Source organism: Grampus griseus (assembly GCF_964374135.1).
Source record: "Grampus griseus genome assembly, chromosome: 12".
In the NCBI taxonomy this organism is placed as follows: Eukaryota; Metazoa; Chordata; class Mammalia; order Artiodactyla; family Delphinidae; genus Grampus; species Grampus griseus.
In genome coordinates, this window is record NC_139006.1 from 39,911,849 (window position 1) to 39,928,526 (window position 16,678).

At 34.2% G+C, this 16,678-nt stretch overlaps 1 protein-coding gene across 2 annotated transcripts in view; it reads left to right on the forward strand.

The window, feature by feature from the left end:
• The first annotated feature begins 266 nt into the window (after nucleotides 1–266).
• Nucleotides 267–16,678, forward strand: part of RBBP8 (RB binding protein 8, endonuclease) — an 81,260-nt gene continuing 64,848 nt past the window's right edge. For both annotated transcript variants that reach the window (XM_082667294.1, XM_082667295.1), the window contains exons 1-3: nucleotides 267–427; nucleotides 3,222–3,426; nucleotides 14,670–14,712. In XM_082667294.1, coding sequence (XP_082523420.1) covers nucleotides 3,318–3,426; nucleotides 14,670–14,712 — 152 coding nt within the window. In that variant the 5' untranslated portion in view covers nucleotides 267–427; nucleotides 3,222–3,317. The remainder of the gene's footprint in view (nucleotides 428–3,221; nucleotides 3,427–14,669; nucleotides 14,713–16,678) is intronic.

Below are 16,678 nucleotides of genomic sequence, written 5' to 3' on the forward strand. Positions count from 1 at the left end.
AAACCGCGGTGGCGGCCGCCAGCTCTCGGAGCCTCTTCTGACGGCTCAGTGGAAGAGCTCCACTCTCCAGTCACCGCCCAAGGCGGTGGGACTCGTCGCCGACCCAGCTCCTCCGCAGGGGGCGTGAGGGGCGCCACCCAGCTCCGCGGAGGTAGGAGGAGGAAGAGGCGTGACGTCGCGGGAACTCCCACACGACGTTGCGTGACGTCGCGCGAGGTCCGGGCGGGGCGAGCGTAGCCGGCGGCCCTCGGGCCCTCCCCCAGCGCTGGAAAACGCGGGCTGCCCCGAGGGGGCGGCTTGGCTGCTGGCGGTGTGGCAGATTAGTGAGGGAACGAGCAGAAAAGCGAACGGCCGTCTCTTCCCCTCTCCAGAGCGTGCTCGCGTTCCTGCTGGGGCTTTCGAGAATCTCGACGCAATCTTGCAAGCCGTGAGTAAAAGGAATCTTTTTCCCCGACCCAAAGCGCTGGGTCCTAGCGGGCTATTTCCGGTCTGGAGCTGCCGGCTGACCGAAGGCGTTTGACCCCGGGGTGGGGATGGCTGTATGGCGCTGGGGCTGAATCTGAGGAGTCGGCTGGAGCCGGCCTGAACTACGCAGGAGGCAGACCGGATTGCGGACGACCCAGCGCTGAGTGCTGTTTCCGAGTCTTCGCACCAGCTGAGAACTTGCTTGCCGGCGCCGGGCCCGCCACGCGCATGCGCCGACCTGCGCCCGGTGTCGCCGCGCGCGCTTCCGGCGCCAGTCGTGTGGTTTGTTCGGCGGAGCGCTTTGGCGAGGGCGGAGCGCTTTGGCGAGGGCGGACCGCCAGCCCTTCGCGGTGCGGGAGGAGGCTGATGGCTAAGGGTCCTGGGATGGGAGCCACTGGACCTCTGCTCTGCTCGTAAGAGCAGCAGTCAGAGTCCCTATTCAGTTTGTTCAGGGCCCTTGTGTGAACTGAGGAGCGGCTCTTGCCTCACCTAAGAATGTGTGTGGTGTGACAGGAAAGATCTTCTCTTGAGCACCTTCAGTGTGGTGGTTTGTGGTTTACATTGCAACAGGAGGCACAGAAATGTATTAAATTATTGCAAACTGTTGAGCCCTGGATGCAACTTGAGAGGCAAGATGCACATTTTTGAGAAATTATTCGTGCAGCGAATAACGGTTCAATATCAAAAGAAATGCCAGCAAAAAGTGCTAAGCATGCAAAATAGATTGGAGAGGGTTTCAAGTTTCGAGTTGATGTGGAATACAACAATATATTGAACCAAAAACTGGAAAGCGCCCTGAAATATTCTTGACAATAAGCATCTAGACACACAGACACACACTGTAAAAGAGCAAGGAAGATGATTGCCATAAGCTGTTCAATATCTGAACAGCTTAGTATTGATAAATTGTTATGTGGGGGGAAAAAAAACACTTAACCTTTTTATTACCCCTGAAGGTAGAATAAAGGAAGCTTATCTTACACTATTGGTTTTAAACTATTGAATGCTAAAATATACAATTTTAAATTGTTCATTAAAGTAACTAAAACTTTGTTTTGAACTTTTTGATTAATAAAAACAATTAACATTTTTGTTTTGTTTTTTTTGCTTCTTAGGAGTATTTTGGAGTTCATTGGCATCACAACTTGAGTTGCAGCAGCGACGTGGCCGTAGTAGACGTGTCCTAGCAATGTGACCTCGGACGAGTCACTTAGTCTCTTAAGCCTGTTTTCTTAAACTCTAAAATGAAATTAATAATATCAGTAGTAGCTGTTTTATACAATGTGAAGATTAAATTAAAAGGAAATATAAAACAGCACACTCCATGGTACATAGTGAACACTTAATAAATGGTGGCTTTTATTGACAGTAGTATAGACCCATTGATTTATCTTTTAGGTAAATAAAAGATAAATTTAGATAAACAAAATTTATTTAGATAAATTTAGATAAATAAATAAATGGAATTTATTTAGATAAATTTTAGATAAAATTATTTAGATAAATTTTAGATAAAATTATTTAGATAAATTAGATAAAATTTATTTAGATAAATTTCGATAAATAAATAAATGGAATTTAAATTTAAATTTATCTAAATTTAGATAAATAAAATTTATTTAGATAAATAAAACTATTTAATAAATAGTTGAATACAAGCCTCTTTAGAAATTAAAAATAATTTCCTAATATTATGTAAAATCTAGTACTTGTTCAATTTTCACTGATTATCTTTAAAAAAAGTGTAATCACAATTTTTGAAAAGCTTAATAAATGTATTTTTATTTCTTTAGTGTTTTATAGTTTACCAAGTGGCTCTGCACATAATATTGCTCCCTTTAGACATGGCCTTGCTTATCTTAGCCTCTTCATCAGAGACCTCAGGAAGTGGTTAGTAAAAGACACTTAAATCCGTTTGGGCACTTGTTAGCAATGGTAAGGCATTGACTAAGGAGCCAGATGTGAGGGTTAGTAGATTTGTTAATCATTTTATTGTAATTTTTTAGTAGTAGCTAGTTAATGGTTCCAGTTTAAGAACACATATTAAAATATTTATTAATCCACTTGAACTTAATAGCCTGTTGCTTCCTTGAGGGGCTACACAAATAATAAACTTAATCATTCACCTTTATTCTGAGAGGCACAAAATAGCTTTACCCATATTTGCCTTGTTTTTAGATGTTTCCGTATTCATAGATCTTGGCTGTGTCTGTATCTTGCTCACCAAATTTCATTGTTATGAGAAAGCTGTTCAGAGACTCGTGTTAGTCAGTCATCTTTCTTGCTCTTTTACAGTGTGTGTGTCTAGATGTGAATGCTTATTAAGTCAAGAATATTTCAGAGTGTTTTCCAGTTTTTGGTTCAATATATCGTTGTATTCCATATCAACTCAAAAGTTAAGAAAGCAATAAATTCTTTTAGAATGGGGAAACAGTACTGACCATGAATGATTACAAACCTCTCTATATCATAGTCCTTTCAATTAAACATAATGTAGGTAATTACTTCCTCATAGGCGGAATAAGAAAAAATTTGCCTGAAAGAGTAGCTTAACTTAAGGCCAGGTAACTGAAATTGGGGCTTTTCTCACCATACTCATCTTTTTTCCTCACTTCCACCCCCTCAAATTCTAAAGTGATTGATCATAGGTAAATAAGGAAAACTTGAGATCAGCTGCCTGGTCTTGAAGTCATCCTGATTTCAAATTACACAAAGATAAATGCAGAATTCACTTATGTTGCAATCTGTTGTTTCAGGTATTTGAACTGACCAAAGACAACTTCAGACCTGTATAATGTAACAGAAAAGGTCAGAAAACATTAGGCAGTAGAAGTGTGAGCATATTAAGTAAGATGAACGTCCCGGGAAGCAGTTGTGGAAGCCCTAGTTCTGCAGATGTATCTAATGACTTTAAGGATGTTTGGACAAAACTAAAGGAGTGTCATGATAAAGAAGTACAAGGTAATTTTTTTCTGAAATACTTGTAGCAGTATTCTGCTGAGACTATAATAATAATAACTAATTTTTATGACAGTTCAAAGATCTCATTTTTAAGGGACCTTTACTATTCCAATTTTGGGTGATTCATTTTTATGGTTGAGTTGTTGCTTTTTGACTACAGACAACTAACCACAGAATGTAGCTCCTGCACAGCTTGTAGTTACTTGTAATATGTATGGTGTGGTGGAAGGGGGAAAGAAATTGTTGACCGAAGATCTGGATTTGAATTCTAATTTCATTTATGTATTTGCTCTGTGATCTCAGCAAGTTACGTAACCTCTAAACTTAATTATCTTCTGTAAAATTATTTGCAGGATTGTTTATTGACATAAAAATACTACCTAAGTCATTCAACAAACCTTCAGAATTTGTATCTCAGTGCTTGGGTTTGCCACCAAGCCCTGAGACCCAAAAGTAAATGGCAGTTTGCCTTCAAAGAGCCTGCAGTCTGGTAGAGAGAGAGTCATGTGAACAGATAATTAACAGTATAGTGAAATAAGGGCTAAAAGGTTTATATGAAATGCAATGAGCATACAGAGAATTGAGCTGTTGCGATTAGGTTGAGTATATAAATGTTATATATGATTGTGTTAAAATGTACTATTAAAAGCTAAACTATTAAAGGTAAACTCAACGTCTGATAGTAAGCCTTAATATACCTATCTAATTCTGTGACTTTCATGTAATACATTTCCCCCATGTGTGGGAAATGCTTCGTATTACATTTGTTTCTTGATTACCTACTGCAACCATAGGTTAATACTACCGTGCTTTATAGTTTTTTTCTTTTCCCTCAGTTGAATAGCTTTCTCTTTTTTTAAAATTGAAGTATAGTTAATTTACAATGTTGTGTTGGTTTCAAGTGTACAGCAAAGTGATTCAGTTACACATATATATACATATATGTATTCTTTTTCAGATTCTTTTCCATTATAGGTTATTACAAGATATTGAATATAGTTCCCTGTGCTGTATAGTAGGTTCTTGTTGTTTACCTGTTTTATATATAGTAGTGTGTATATGCTAATCCCAAACTCCTAACTTATCTCCCTCCACCCCACCCCACCCCCAGTCCCCTTTGGTAATCATAAGTTTGGTTTCTTTGTCTCTGAGTCTATTTCTGTTTTGTAAATAAGTTCATTTGTATCATTTTTTTTGGATTCTACATATAAGTGATATCATATTTGTCTTTGTCTGGCTTACTTCACGTAGTATGATAATCTCTAGGTCTATCCATGTTGTTGCAAATGGCATTATTTCATTCTTTTTATGGCTGAGTAATATTCCATTGTATATATATACCACATCTTCTTTATCCATTCATCCATCGATGGACATTAGGTGCTTCCATGTCTTGGCTATTGTAAATAGTGCTGCTATGAACATTGAGGTGCATGTATCTTTTCAAATAAGAGTTTTCTCCTGATATATGCCCAGGAGTGGGATTGCAGGATCAACTGGTAACTCTTCTTTTAGTTTTTTAAGGAGCCTTCATACTGTTTTCATTTCCCTAATGATTAGTGATGTTAGCTTTTCATGTGCTTATTGGCCATTTGTGTATCTTTGGAGAAATGTCTATTCAGGTTCTTTGCCTGTTTTTTAATCATATTGGTTTTTGTTGTGGTTGAAGTTCTTTGTATATTCTGGATATTAATCTTTTACCTAATATATGGTTTGCAAGTATTTTCTCCCATTCTGTGAGTTGCGTTTTCACTCTGTTAATTGTGTCCTTTGATGCATAGAAGTTTTTAATTTTGATATAGTCTAATTTATCTACTTTTTTCTTTTGTTGCCTATATTTTTGGTATTATATCCAAGAAATCATTGCCAGATCCATTGCCATTAAGTTTTGCCTTGTGTTTTCTTCTAAGAGTTTTATAGTTTTAGATCTTATGTTGAGGTCCTTTTTCCATTTTGAGGTGAATTTTGTATATGGTGTAAGGTAAGGATATAACTTCATTCTTTTGCTGTGGATATCTAGTTTTCCAGCACCATTTGTTGAAAAGACTGTCCTTTCCCCATCGAATGGTCTTGGCACCCTTCTCAAAAACCATTTTTTTGAGAAGGGTGCCAAGGCTCTATTGTAATTGGTCTGTATGTTTGTCTTTATGCCAGTACCATATTGTTTTGATTATTGTAGCTTTTTATTAAGTTTTGAAATCAGGAAATATGTTGACTTCCAACTTTGTTCTTTTTCAAGGTTGTCTTGGCTATTCGGAGTCCCTTGAGATTTCATATGAATTTTAGGACATATTTCCCTACTTCTGCAAAAAAACATCATTGGGATTTCAATAGAGATTGCATTGCATCTGTAGATCACTTTGAGTAATGCTGACATCTTAACAATATTAAGTCTTCCAGTCCATGAACATGAGACGTCTTTCCTTTTCTAAATTTCTTTCAGCAATGTTTTGTAGTTTTCATCATACAAGTCTTTCATCTCCTTGGTTAAGCTTATTCCTTATTTTGTATTGGATGCTTTTGAATGCTATTGTAAATGGAATTTTCTTAATTTTAGATGCTATTGTAAATAGGATTTTCTTAATTTCCTCTTCAGAGTGCACGTGGTTTATGTAAAGAAACACCACTGATTTTTGTGTGTTGCTTTGTATCCTACAACTTCGCTGAAAGTTTCTATTTCTTAATTGTAGTTTTTGAATTCTTAGCTGAGAAAAACATTAGAAACTCTTTAATTTTATTATGGAAGGTTGGAATTCAACTACATCTGCTACTCCACTTACATCTGTTACTGCTCTATTACGCTCATTCTTTGATAGATTTTTCTGATCCATGTTTCCATTAAAACTCTCTTTCAGCATATTAGAATTGCTGATGCAGTCAGGGTACATTAGTGTTCGGTTAGAATCCAGGTGTCAATGAAGTTATTATTGTTTTATCCATTTTTTTTTAATTTAAACTTTTTTTTCTAAAATTGTGAAAACACAAAATAAACAGCAGAAATTTACCCTCTTCTCCCCACACACAAGCAGGTAACCACTTTTATTATCTTTTGTGTGTGTATTTTTTTTTAAATTTAAAGTTTAAGACTTTTTAATTTTAGGAAATATTGTACATTTATAAAAGTAAAGAAAATAGTATAATGAACTCCTATTTACCCATCACTCAGCTTCAACCGTTATCAGTACACAGCCAATCTTGTTTTACTTATTTTGCATTTGCATCTTTATCCCTCTTCCACTCAGTTACTTTGAACTTTCTGACATAATTTCATCTATAAATACTTCAGTATATTCCAGTAGTCCTTTTTAACAAAAAATTGCCATTATTATACTAACAAATTCTTTAATGTCATCTTATACCTATTAGATGATTATGTTCAAATTTCCCCAGTTATCTAAAATGTCTTTTTATAGTTGGTTTGTTCCCATCTGTATCTAGAAGAATTCTCCATGTTGTGTTTGATTAATATATCTATTGATTATTTTCAGTGTAGTTTTAGTTTATGTTTCCCTTATGAATGAGATTAAGCATCTTTGCTTATGCTTGAGGGTGATTTGTATTTCTTTCTTAAGAACTGTTTATATACCTGATTATTCTTTGGTTGGCCTTTTCCCTATCAATTGATAGGAGCTGTTTATATGTGAGGCAGATTAGTTCACTTCAAATATTTGAAAGTTTAGAAATTCAAATTTGTTGTTAGTGATAAACATCTGATTTTTAAGTGACTGTGCTTGTGGTCATATGTTCAGGGACAAATATGAGTATTTTACATTAATTCTGCTCTTCATTTGACTACACTGTTTTCCCCCAGAAAATGTAGTGTGAAACACTGAGGAAGTATTCTGAGTTTTAGTACTGACTTGCTATTCATTCAGTGAGCAGTTATTGAATTATATGCTGAGAATGGTAGCAGTTGCTGAGAATACAACAGTGAAGAAGACACAGTAAGTTTTGGGGGCATTGTATTCATCCTCTTTCGGAAAATATTTATACACTGTAGTTATATAATGAAATGATAGCAAAAATAATCCAGATACAAGATATTCTGTCTTGTATAATGGCTACACTGATAATAACAATGTAATCAGCTACGTGCACTTTTAAAACTGCAAAGGAATAATAACATCTCCCAACTTCTGTTGAAGAGAAGCCATATCCTCCTCTTGGTTTATAATACTGTGACCCCAGCATGTAAGTTTACCAATAGGAACAGTTTCAAGTTTAAACTATTATAGGAGCTATACACTATGAAAAAGCTTATTCTTTGTGACCTGGAGGTAAAGCAAATACAATAGCTTCAAATGATTTAAATAGGACCAGATGTACTTGAGTTTTTAATTAAACATTTAACAGAGAAGAATTAGCATTCTGCCATCTTCAAGTATAAGGTTAAATTCTTTATCCTTTAAATGATTACTTTCTGTTGTCTTATAATAAGACATTAAAATTTTAAGAAGATCATTAAAATTTTATTATGCAGAGTCCCTATCTTACTCATCTTTCTACCTGCATTTCCATAGGTGAAAGTGCTTGGCACATAGTAAGAAGTTAGTAAATGGTATCTGAATGAATTGCATAGTTTAGCTGCATCAGTGAAACATTTTCTTGAACATAAGTTTTTTAAATCCCATAATATATGAAAATATCAAAATTTCATATCTCTAAAACCCTGAAATGCTTTACTACCCATTTACTTTAAATTTTCTATTTTTAGATGATACTGTAGAAAGTTGGGAAAAGAAAAATAAATCACCATTTTATAGGAATGGCATTTGTTTATTCTTTCCTAGTTTTAAAAGAAATGCATGTAGCTTATTGTATTGTTGTGTTCAGTGTACATACTGTTTTATATGTGACTTATTTTTGCGGTTATTTCATTACTTAACCAAACTGCTTGTTTTTCATGTGGTACATAATCTTCATTTTAGAATTTTTAGGCATACCCATTTAAAACTGGGACAGTTTTATTTTTTAGGCTCCTAATTTAACAAGGATAAAGTATTTGGCAGCTTTCTTCCTCATGTTCATTGGTGTTTCAGGGTCTTCAGGAGACCTCTATGATGAGGAAGCATCAAGAAAATAAATAACATATTGTTTGATAAGAACAATATGCTATTCATCAGATTACAGAACATATAAGACTCACAAATATTACATAATGGATAATTTCTTTTTAAAGTGTGTACTCCTCATGGCCATACTCTTAGTAGCCATCACACTCGCAGGAGCATTAGTTTATATACATGGAAAAACTTTAAGGGAGGAATACAGAAGTTGTTGATGATTTTGATTAATATCTATGTGCTTTATGAATGGTAGGTATTGGATATATGTTTGAGCTGATGAGAGAAGATAACTTCTGGCATATTATAATATATTGATCAGGCTACTTTTGCCAATTTCAAAATCACTTATGGTTTCTTAAAAGTTTTAAATGATCGTGCACTAGTTTTTAAAAATTAGTATGTTATTTAAAAACATTTTGGTTGGGCCCAGGCAAATTTGTTGAAAGGAAGACTTTTTTTGACAGTCCCTTGTCAATGTGTTCCAGATAGTTCCATATAAAATTAGATCCTGTGACTCTGTGATAACATCAAAGACATGCCTAAAGGGTACTTAATTTTTTTTTTTAAAGTAGAGGATCCACTTGGAGAAACCAGTATAAGAGGCTATTTGAAAGACGTCAAACATGGACTTGTCCAGACTTTGCAGGTTTTGAAGTATACATAGGAATTAAAATTCAGTCATTGCTTTTAAAACTTCGTGTCAGGTTAAAAAAAAAAAAAAGGGAAAGAAAAGATATGAAGGTAGTACCTGAGTTATATAATTTTTCTTAGATACGCATAAGAACTTAAATGCATCTGAACTTGTTTGGATACAATATTTTTTTGCCTTTTAAAATCCCTTTCAGTATCAGGTTTATTATTAAAAAGCACAGGTAATAAGATGGAATTTAGAATATTTTTCATAATGTCACCATTTTAATAAATGGTTTTTGTCCACGCTATGTTTTACCATCAACATCTCATCTAGTAATGTTTTCTATATCTGGTAAATAAGGTAATCAATTTCATAGAAAACTAGGCAGATTTTTGAGGACAGAATTGGAGCCCCATTGAAGAAACGGAAAGTATAGAGGCTCTAATATGACAGGATAAATATTTCTTGATTCAGTTTTGGATTGCTCCATTTATTTTCTTAGATGTTTCATCAAAAATTCCAAAAACATAACATTCATATTAAGACTACACAAATTAGCAATGAAAGGAATTGCAAGTAATTTTGGTCCATAACATCAGTGTCCTAGTCATTAAGAAAGGCTAGTCGTCAGGAAAATGCAAATCAGAACCACAATGAGATATCACCTCACACCTGTCAGAATGGATATCATCAAAAAGAGCACAAATAACAAATGTTGGCGAGGATGTGAAGAAAAGGGAACCGTCATACACTGTTGGTGGGAATATAAATTGTAGCCACTGTGGAAAAAAGTATGAAGGTTGCTTAAAAAACTGAAAATAGACCTGCCATATATGACCCAGCCATTGCACTCCTGGGTATATATCCGAAAAAAAACAAAAACAGTAATTCGAAAAGATCCATGCACCTCAATGTTCATAGCAGCATTATTTGCAGTTGCCAAGATATGGAAGCAACCCAAGTGTTCATCAGGAGATGAATGGATAAAGATGTGGTGTATATATGTACTCAGCCATTAAAAAAAAAAAAAAAATACTACTCAGCCATAAAAAAGAAATTTTGCCATTTGCGGTAACATGGGTGGACTTAGAGGGTATTATGCCAAGTGAAATAGAGAAAGACAAATACTGTATGATGTCACTTATATGTGGAATCTAAAAAAATACAACAAACTAGTAAATATAACAAAAAAGAAGCAGACTCACTCAGACTCAGATACAGAGAACAAACTAGTGGTTATCAGTGGGGAGAGGGAGGTGGGGGGCAATATAGGGTAGGAGATTAATAGGTATAAACTATTAGGTATAAAATAAGCTACAAGGATAGGGACTTCCCCAGCAGTCCGTTAACCCAGCAGTGGTTAAGACTCCGCACTCCTATTGCATGGGGCTTGGGTTCGATCCCTCGTCCGGGAACGGAGATCCCACATGCCGCACAGTGCGGCCAAAAACAAAAACAAAAGGATATATTGTACAACATGGGAAATGTAGCCAATATTTTATAACAACTATAAATGGAGTGTAACCTTTAAAAATTGGGAATCACTATATTGTACACCTGTAACAATATTATACATCATTTATAATTCAATAAAAAAAGCACTATCATTAACTCTCACATGTTATTTTCCATTTGTGTTAATGTAAATTCGATAATATCCACAAAAAATTAATTTACCCATTTTGAGATCATTAAATCTTAAGAGTAAACTAAGCACACCTTAAATATGGCTGCATCTCATAAAGACAAGTGTCTTTACTTTGAAGTTGAAATAATTGATTAGGCAGTTACAGGAATACTAGTAGTTGTGTTTTTGGTAGAAGCTTAATTCTTTGAGCTATATATAAAGCCACTATTTATCAAGAAGTGTTATTAGGCTTACAATTTATAATTCAGAACCATAAATAACTTGTTTTACAGTGACAGTACATACATATATGGTTTATTCTGGGTAGCAAACGAGAATGAGTAAAAATTAACATAGCAATGATTTTTATTTTGTTTATAACAAATTGAATTCTTGGCTTATTTCTGAATTCTTACTTAAATTTGTTTCTTGTATTATGTTCGTGACTACACATATGGGCCCTTAATTGTTTCATTTCTTTGAAAATTCACATACACGTTATAAGGTTAATTGTAGTGCAGCGCTTTTGGTTTTTTCAGCGCTGTTTCCTCATTAGGTGTCTCAGGTTGCCAGTGTTACAATCCTAAATACTTTTTTGAACAGACTACCTGTTCATACAGGAGCTGCATTGTTGTATAGCCTCATTCCTTCCGATGGGTGTGGAGCAGGATTAAAGCACACTTTATAGGGGTTCTAATTGTGGATGCCTAATTGACTTGATGAATGGCAAATGCTAAAATTTAAACACACATACATACACATACACACATAAACCTGTTTCAGGGCTGATCTGCATGACAGAACAAATGCCTCACAGGTGTTGAATGCTTACAAGATAAAAGAGTAGTCTTTCCATATTTCCCAAGAATTTTCTTTTGAAGTTTATAAGGATTTTCTGTCTCATTGTTTCTTTTCTTAAAATGGTTTATGGCAATAATCCATTTCATCTTGGGTGCACTCTTCACTTCTAAAGGCGGACCTGAGTTTTAGAATTGGCCAAAATTAAAAAACAAGAAAATCTAAAAGCAAGTAAATTTTCACACACTTTGGGAAGGGTAAAAGAGTGAAAAACTGCTGACTCTAGTCTTTGGCCTAGTAGGGTCACAAGTTCTTTTCTTAATTCTTCAAGAATGATTTGATGCTTTACTAAGTACTTTCAAGGCCTTGTGAGTTTGTCATCATTACCTGAAAAAGAAGGAAGCTTCTCCAGCTACGAACTTGACAGATGGAAAAAGATTTTTTTAAAAAATCAAAAGATCACACCAGTTTTTATTTTAAACAGTGAAAAACTAATGTTTCCCTTTATTATAATAATTTACATTTTAACAGTATTCCAACTCTTAGGGTAAATATTTTTCCATATTTTTTTTTTTTAGCTTTTCATTTTGAGCTTATTGTAGATTCACACTGTAGTATATACCCTTTACCCAGTTCACCCCAGTGGTAACATCTTGTATAACTATAGTATAATAGCACAACTTAGAAATTGACATTGATACAATCTATCAATCTTATTTAGATTCTGCTACTTTTACATGCCCTCATTTGTGTGTGTGTTTTAATTCACTAACGTGTAGATCCCTGGATTACCAAGGGTCCCTAATGCTAAGTCCCCAACCACCTTCCTCCCACCCCAACCCCTCCAGCTCCTGGCCACCCATAATCTGTTCTCCAGCTCTATAATTTTGTCATTTTAAGAATGTTATGTATGTGGAATCACATAGGGTGTACTTTTGGGGTTGGCTTTTTTTTTTCCAACTCAGCATAATTCCCTTGTAGTCCATCCAGGTTGTTGCATATTTTAATACTTCTTTCCTTTTTATTGCTGAGTAGTACATGTGGTACAAGGATGTACTGCAGTTTTGTTTCGTTTTGTTTTTTTTAACAGTTCACTCACTGAAGGATATTTGGGTTGTTTCTGTTTTGGGCTGTTACGAATAAAGCTGCTGTGAACATTTGATTACAGGTTTATTCATAACATTTTATTTATTCAAATTATAGGCCATAGAAATGAGGGTAAATGTATCATATCAGTTGGACATTTCCTAGAGGTGAAATTTGAGATATGGCGCAAAAGTATAACTAAAAAATTCTCCAGGGCCTTTATTTTTCCATAATAACTGGATTTCCTGGCATTAAATCCTTACCTGTTGGGCAGTGAGAAAAGGTGACTTCCCCATTAGTATCTGTATGACTTTTTTTTTTTTTTTAAACATCTTTATTGGGGTATAATTGCTTTACAATGGTGTGTTAGTTTCTGCTTTATAACAAAGTGAATCAGTCATACATAAACATATGTTCCCATATGTCTTCCCTCTTGTGTATGACTTCTAATTTCATCCCTAGTCAGCACCAGGGAGGGGGAGATTGTGGAGAAATGTATAGGTCTGTTTTCTAAAACTCTTACTTAGCTAAATAATGTTGTTCAGACAGATAATAAAAAATCCTGTTCTTAGAAGTGACAAATTTATTAATGTTTCTACACAAATTATATGGAAAGATTTTCTAAATGTATAACTTACTAGAATCCATAAACTACCAAGAACAGTCAATGTTTAATTTTTCAGAAATTAGTTAACTAATAACCATTTATTGGGGATTAACTATGCCCCAAATAAAAGAAATTCTTAAGTAGATATAGAATTTTAAAACTTTCTAGGCACTGTTTTTAAAAGTGAATATAATATCCACAAGTGGGAAAATTGTAGAATAGTAAAAAAAATTGGTTTAGGAATCTGAAAATGTAAACACAGAAGTTTTTCCCCCCTTTTAATAATCACATTGCAGAAAATAGCATAGAGAAAATAGAGAACCAAATAGTTTAGTGTTGCTAAATAGACTTATTCTTTTTTACTGAATGATTTTAATAGCTGTGTAGTATTCTGTCTAGTGGTTACATCATATTTTACTTAAACTCGTCCCTATTTTAAGCATTTTATATTTCAATACATTGTTTAATATTCTTTGTGACTATGAGTTTCTCTATAGTTTGGATTATTTAGGTTAGAATCCAAGATGTGGGATATTGATGAAAAAGAGTCCTGTTATATATCTCTAGCTTGCTTTCCAAAAGAATTGTGCTAATTTATAATACCTCCTGCAAAGCATGGCAGTGTAGTTTTACAACACTTTTATCAACACTGGGTATTATAATTTTTATAATTTTGCTAAGTAATTTTTTGGGTTTGGATTTATATTGCTAGTGGTGTTGGATATATTTTCATGTTTGTTTAATGGCTGTTTTTCTCCTTTTAATTATTGTTTCTGAGACTGAGGAATGTCACTCTTATTTTGTTCATATCCTTTCTTGCAGTCTCAATGCTCATCAGCCTGCTTTCTTAACAGTAATTACCCAAGTCCCATAGGCAGTGGTCTTCTATTTTGTATTGGACTCAATTAAAATTAAAAATACATATAACACATGTAATACATATCTTGAGCTAAAAACAGTACTGCCTTATGTTAAGTACTTTTTTGTAAGCAATTGTGTTCCTAGTCCCGGACTTCCTGACACAATCTGTTTTAATCCCAGAAGATTTGAGCCTACATAAGCACTATTGCTGTTATCAAAATACATAGGCTATGCCAGAACATAAACCTTCATTTATAGTGAACTTCTAATTATATGCTTGCCCATGCTATTGGGAAGTAACCCACTTTAGGTGGAGAAAATTTCATTCTATTTGGCTGTCATACAATAGACTAAGAGCAATAATGTTGCAAATACTCTTTTGTGACCTAAGGGTGCAAGTGAGGGAAATACACTTTTCAAACTAATGGGACCTGGCTCATTGTTCAGAGGCCAGGCTCAAGTAACTTAATAGTGTAGCATTAGATTCATAAAGAAACTTAGATTAACTGCTTTTGAAACGATAAAATGTATAAATAAAATACTGAGGATTTTTTTCTTTTTCAGGTTTACAAGTAAAAGTAACCAAACTGAAAAAGGAACGAATTTTGTAAGTATCAGCATATATAACACTGATGTCCTATTTATAAAGTAATTGATATTGATGTCCTATTTGAATTCAGTGTTTTATTTATAAGGAAGTTAGCTTTACTTAGTGTGGACCTTGTGTAGTTGACAGCAAGTTATTCAAAATTCTAAAGGAAAAAGAATAATTTTGAGTATAATCTTAGTTAATATTTGCATATATTTATATTTTAACATAATTTTAATATGTGTATAATCTTTTTCCTTAAAATATTTATTAAGATGGAAACTGATCTATAAATCATTTTGATCTGTTAATGGCATTTTTTTCTTAACTATGATTGATACCTGGAATTTAAGATACTACAAGATGGGGAGCAGAATAAGTCTGGGATTTCTAACTCATATAAGAAATGGGAACTAAATGGATATTCTGAGACCCCTTTTAACTAATCTGAAATTACCAGCAGTTCCCCTGAATTGTTTTGGTTATTAAGCCCAGAATCAGATCTGATTTTCTAAGTCAGGAGCAGATTTTACTCGCAGTTCTTTAGACCTTCCGCATTCAGGAATCTGAAACAGATGGCATAATAGAATGTTATTACTCATAACAAAAATTAATATCATTGTGACTAATAATAATTGCATTTGCTTTACAGTATATACCAATAGGTCTCAGTTCCTTCATATTCTAAAGCTTCCAAGACTGTAACCAGAAGCTGGAGTTACCAACCACTCATCAAAACACACCTCACTATTTTTGCTATTATAATCTGAAAATAGAAATTGTGAAGTTTTCCATTACACCTGTAAAGTCATGTTTGGAAGATGACCTAGATACAGAAATGAGAAATCATAAATTTTTAAAACAGTTTTTTTGAAGAATAATTTTAGGATTCTTAATTACTGACACTTTTAAATGCTTTGCATGTTGAAAATGTACCTGTTCCTACCTTAAAGGTGTCATTTTAAACATTTAAATTTAGGATGTATATCTTATTAGTTTATCATATTTTCTTACTGTGAGACCAAAAAAACACCAGAAGGGACTTTTATGGTAAAGAAGATGTATTCTTTCACATAGAAGGCCCAAAGTAGGGAGATTCTAGGACTGGTTATCACTTACTTCTGTCTTTCTTCTCTGCCATCTTTAGTGTTCAGACTTGCCCTGTTAGTCTTGATTCACTTCAGTATGTCAAGCTGGCCGTCATCATTCTAGTTATCACTTGCACAACATCTTTGTGTCCTTTTATTTTTACTAATTATAAAGATTTGTCAGAAGCAGCCCCCAGCAGACTTCCTCTAACTCATTGACAATGTTCATTCCTAAATAATAACTGGCAAAGAGAATTGAATTAACATGATTGGCTTACACTAATTATGACACTACTTTATATGTATTCCAGGATTAAGTGAATAAGTAAGTATATTGTTGATAAGGAGACTTTTCCTCAGTGGTGAAATTGTTTTTGAGTGGTTTGAGATTAAACATTATGAAATACACTTATTCTATTGTTTTCATCTTCACCTTTGCTTATAGCCCAGCTAGTGATGGTGGCTACAAGCATTGTTAATCAGAAGATGAGTATGTACTATCAGTGACTTGGTATGCTGATTTAACACATACTACACTAAATAGCTAATTACTGTTTGTTGGAGTTATTCTACAAGTCTCCTCTTTTATATATAATAATACTGTATAGGAATTCTTGTTCCCTCTTACCATTATAATACCCAAAGTGTAATATTTTGGAGTTGATCAGTAGTTAGACAGTGAGCTCTTTATATTGTACCTTGGTTCAGTGTTGGTAAATGACCTTATAAATCCTAGATTAACAACCATTGATTAGAATGACATCCTTTAGAATCAAAATGTTGGTCAGTTTTTAGAAACATTGTGTTTGCTATTTGATTTTATATTTTAAACTACATTCACTAAATGTTTTTGAAGGAATTTAGTTTTATTAAAAATGGATCCTTCTTGTAGACCT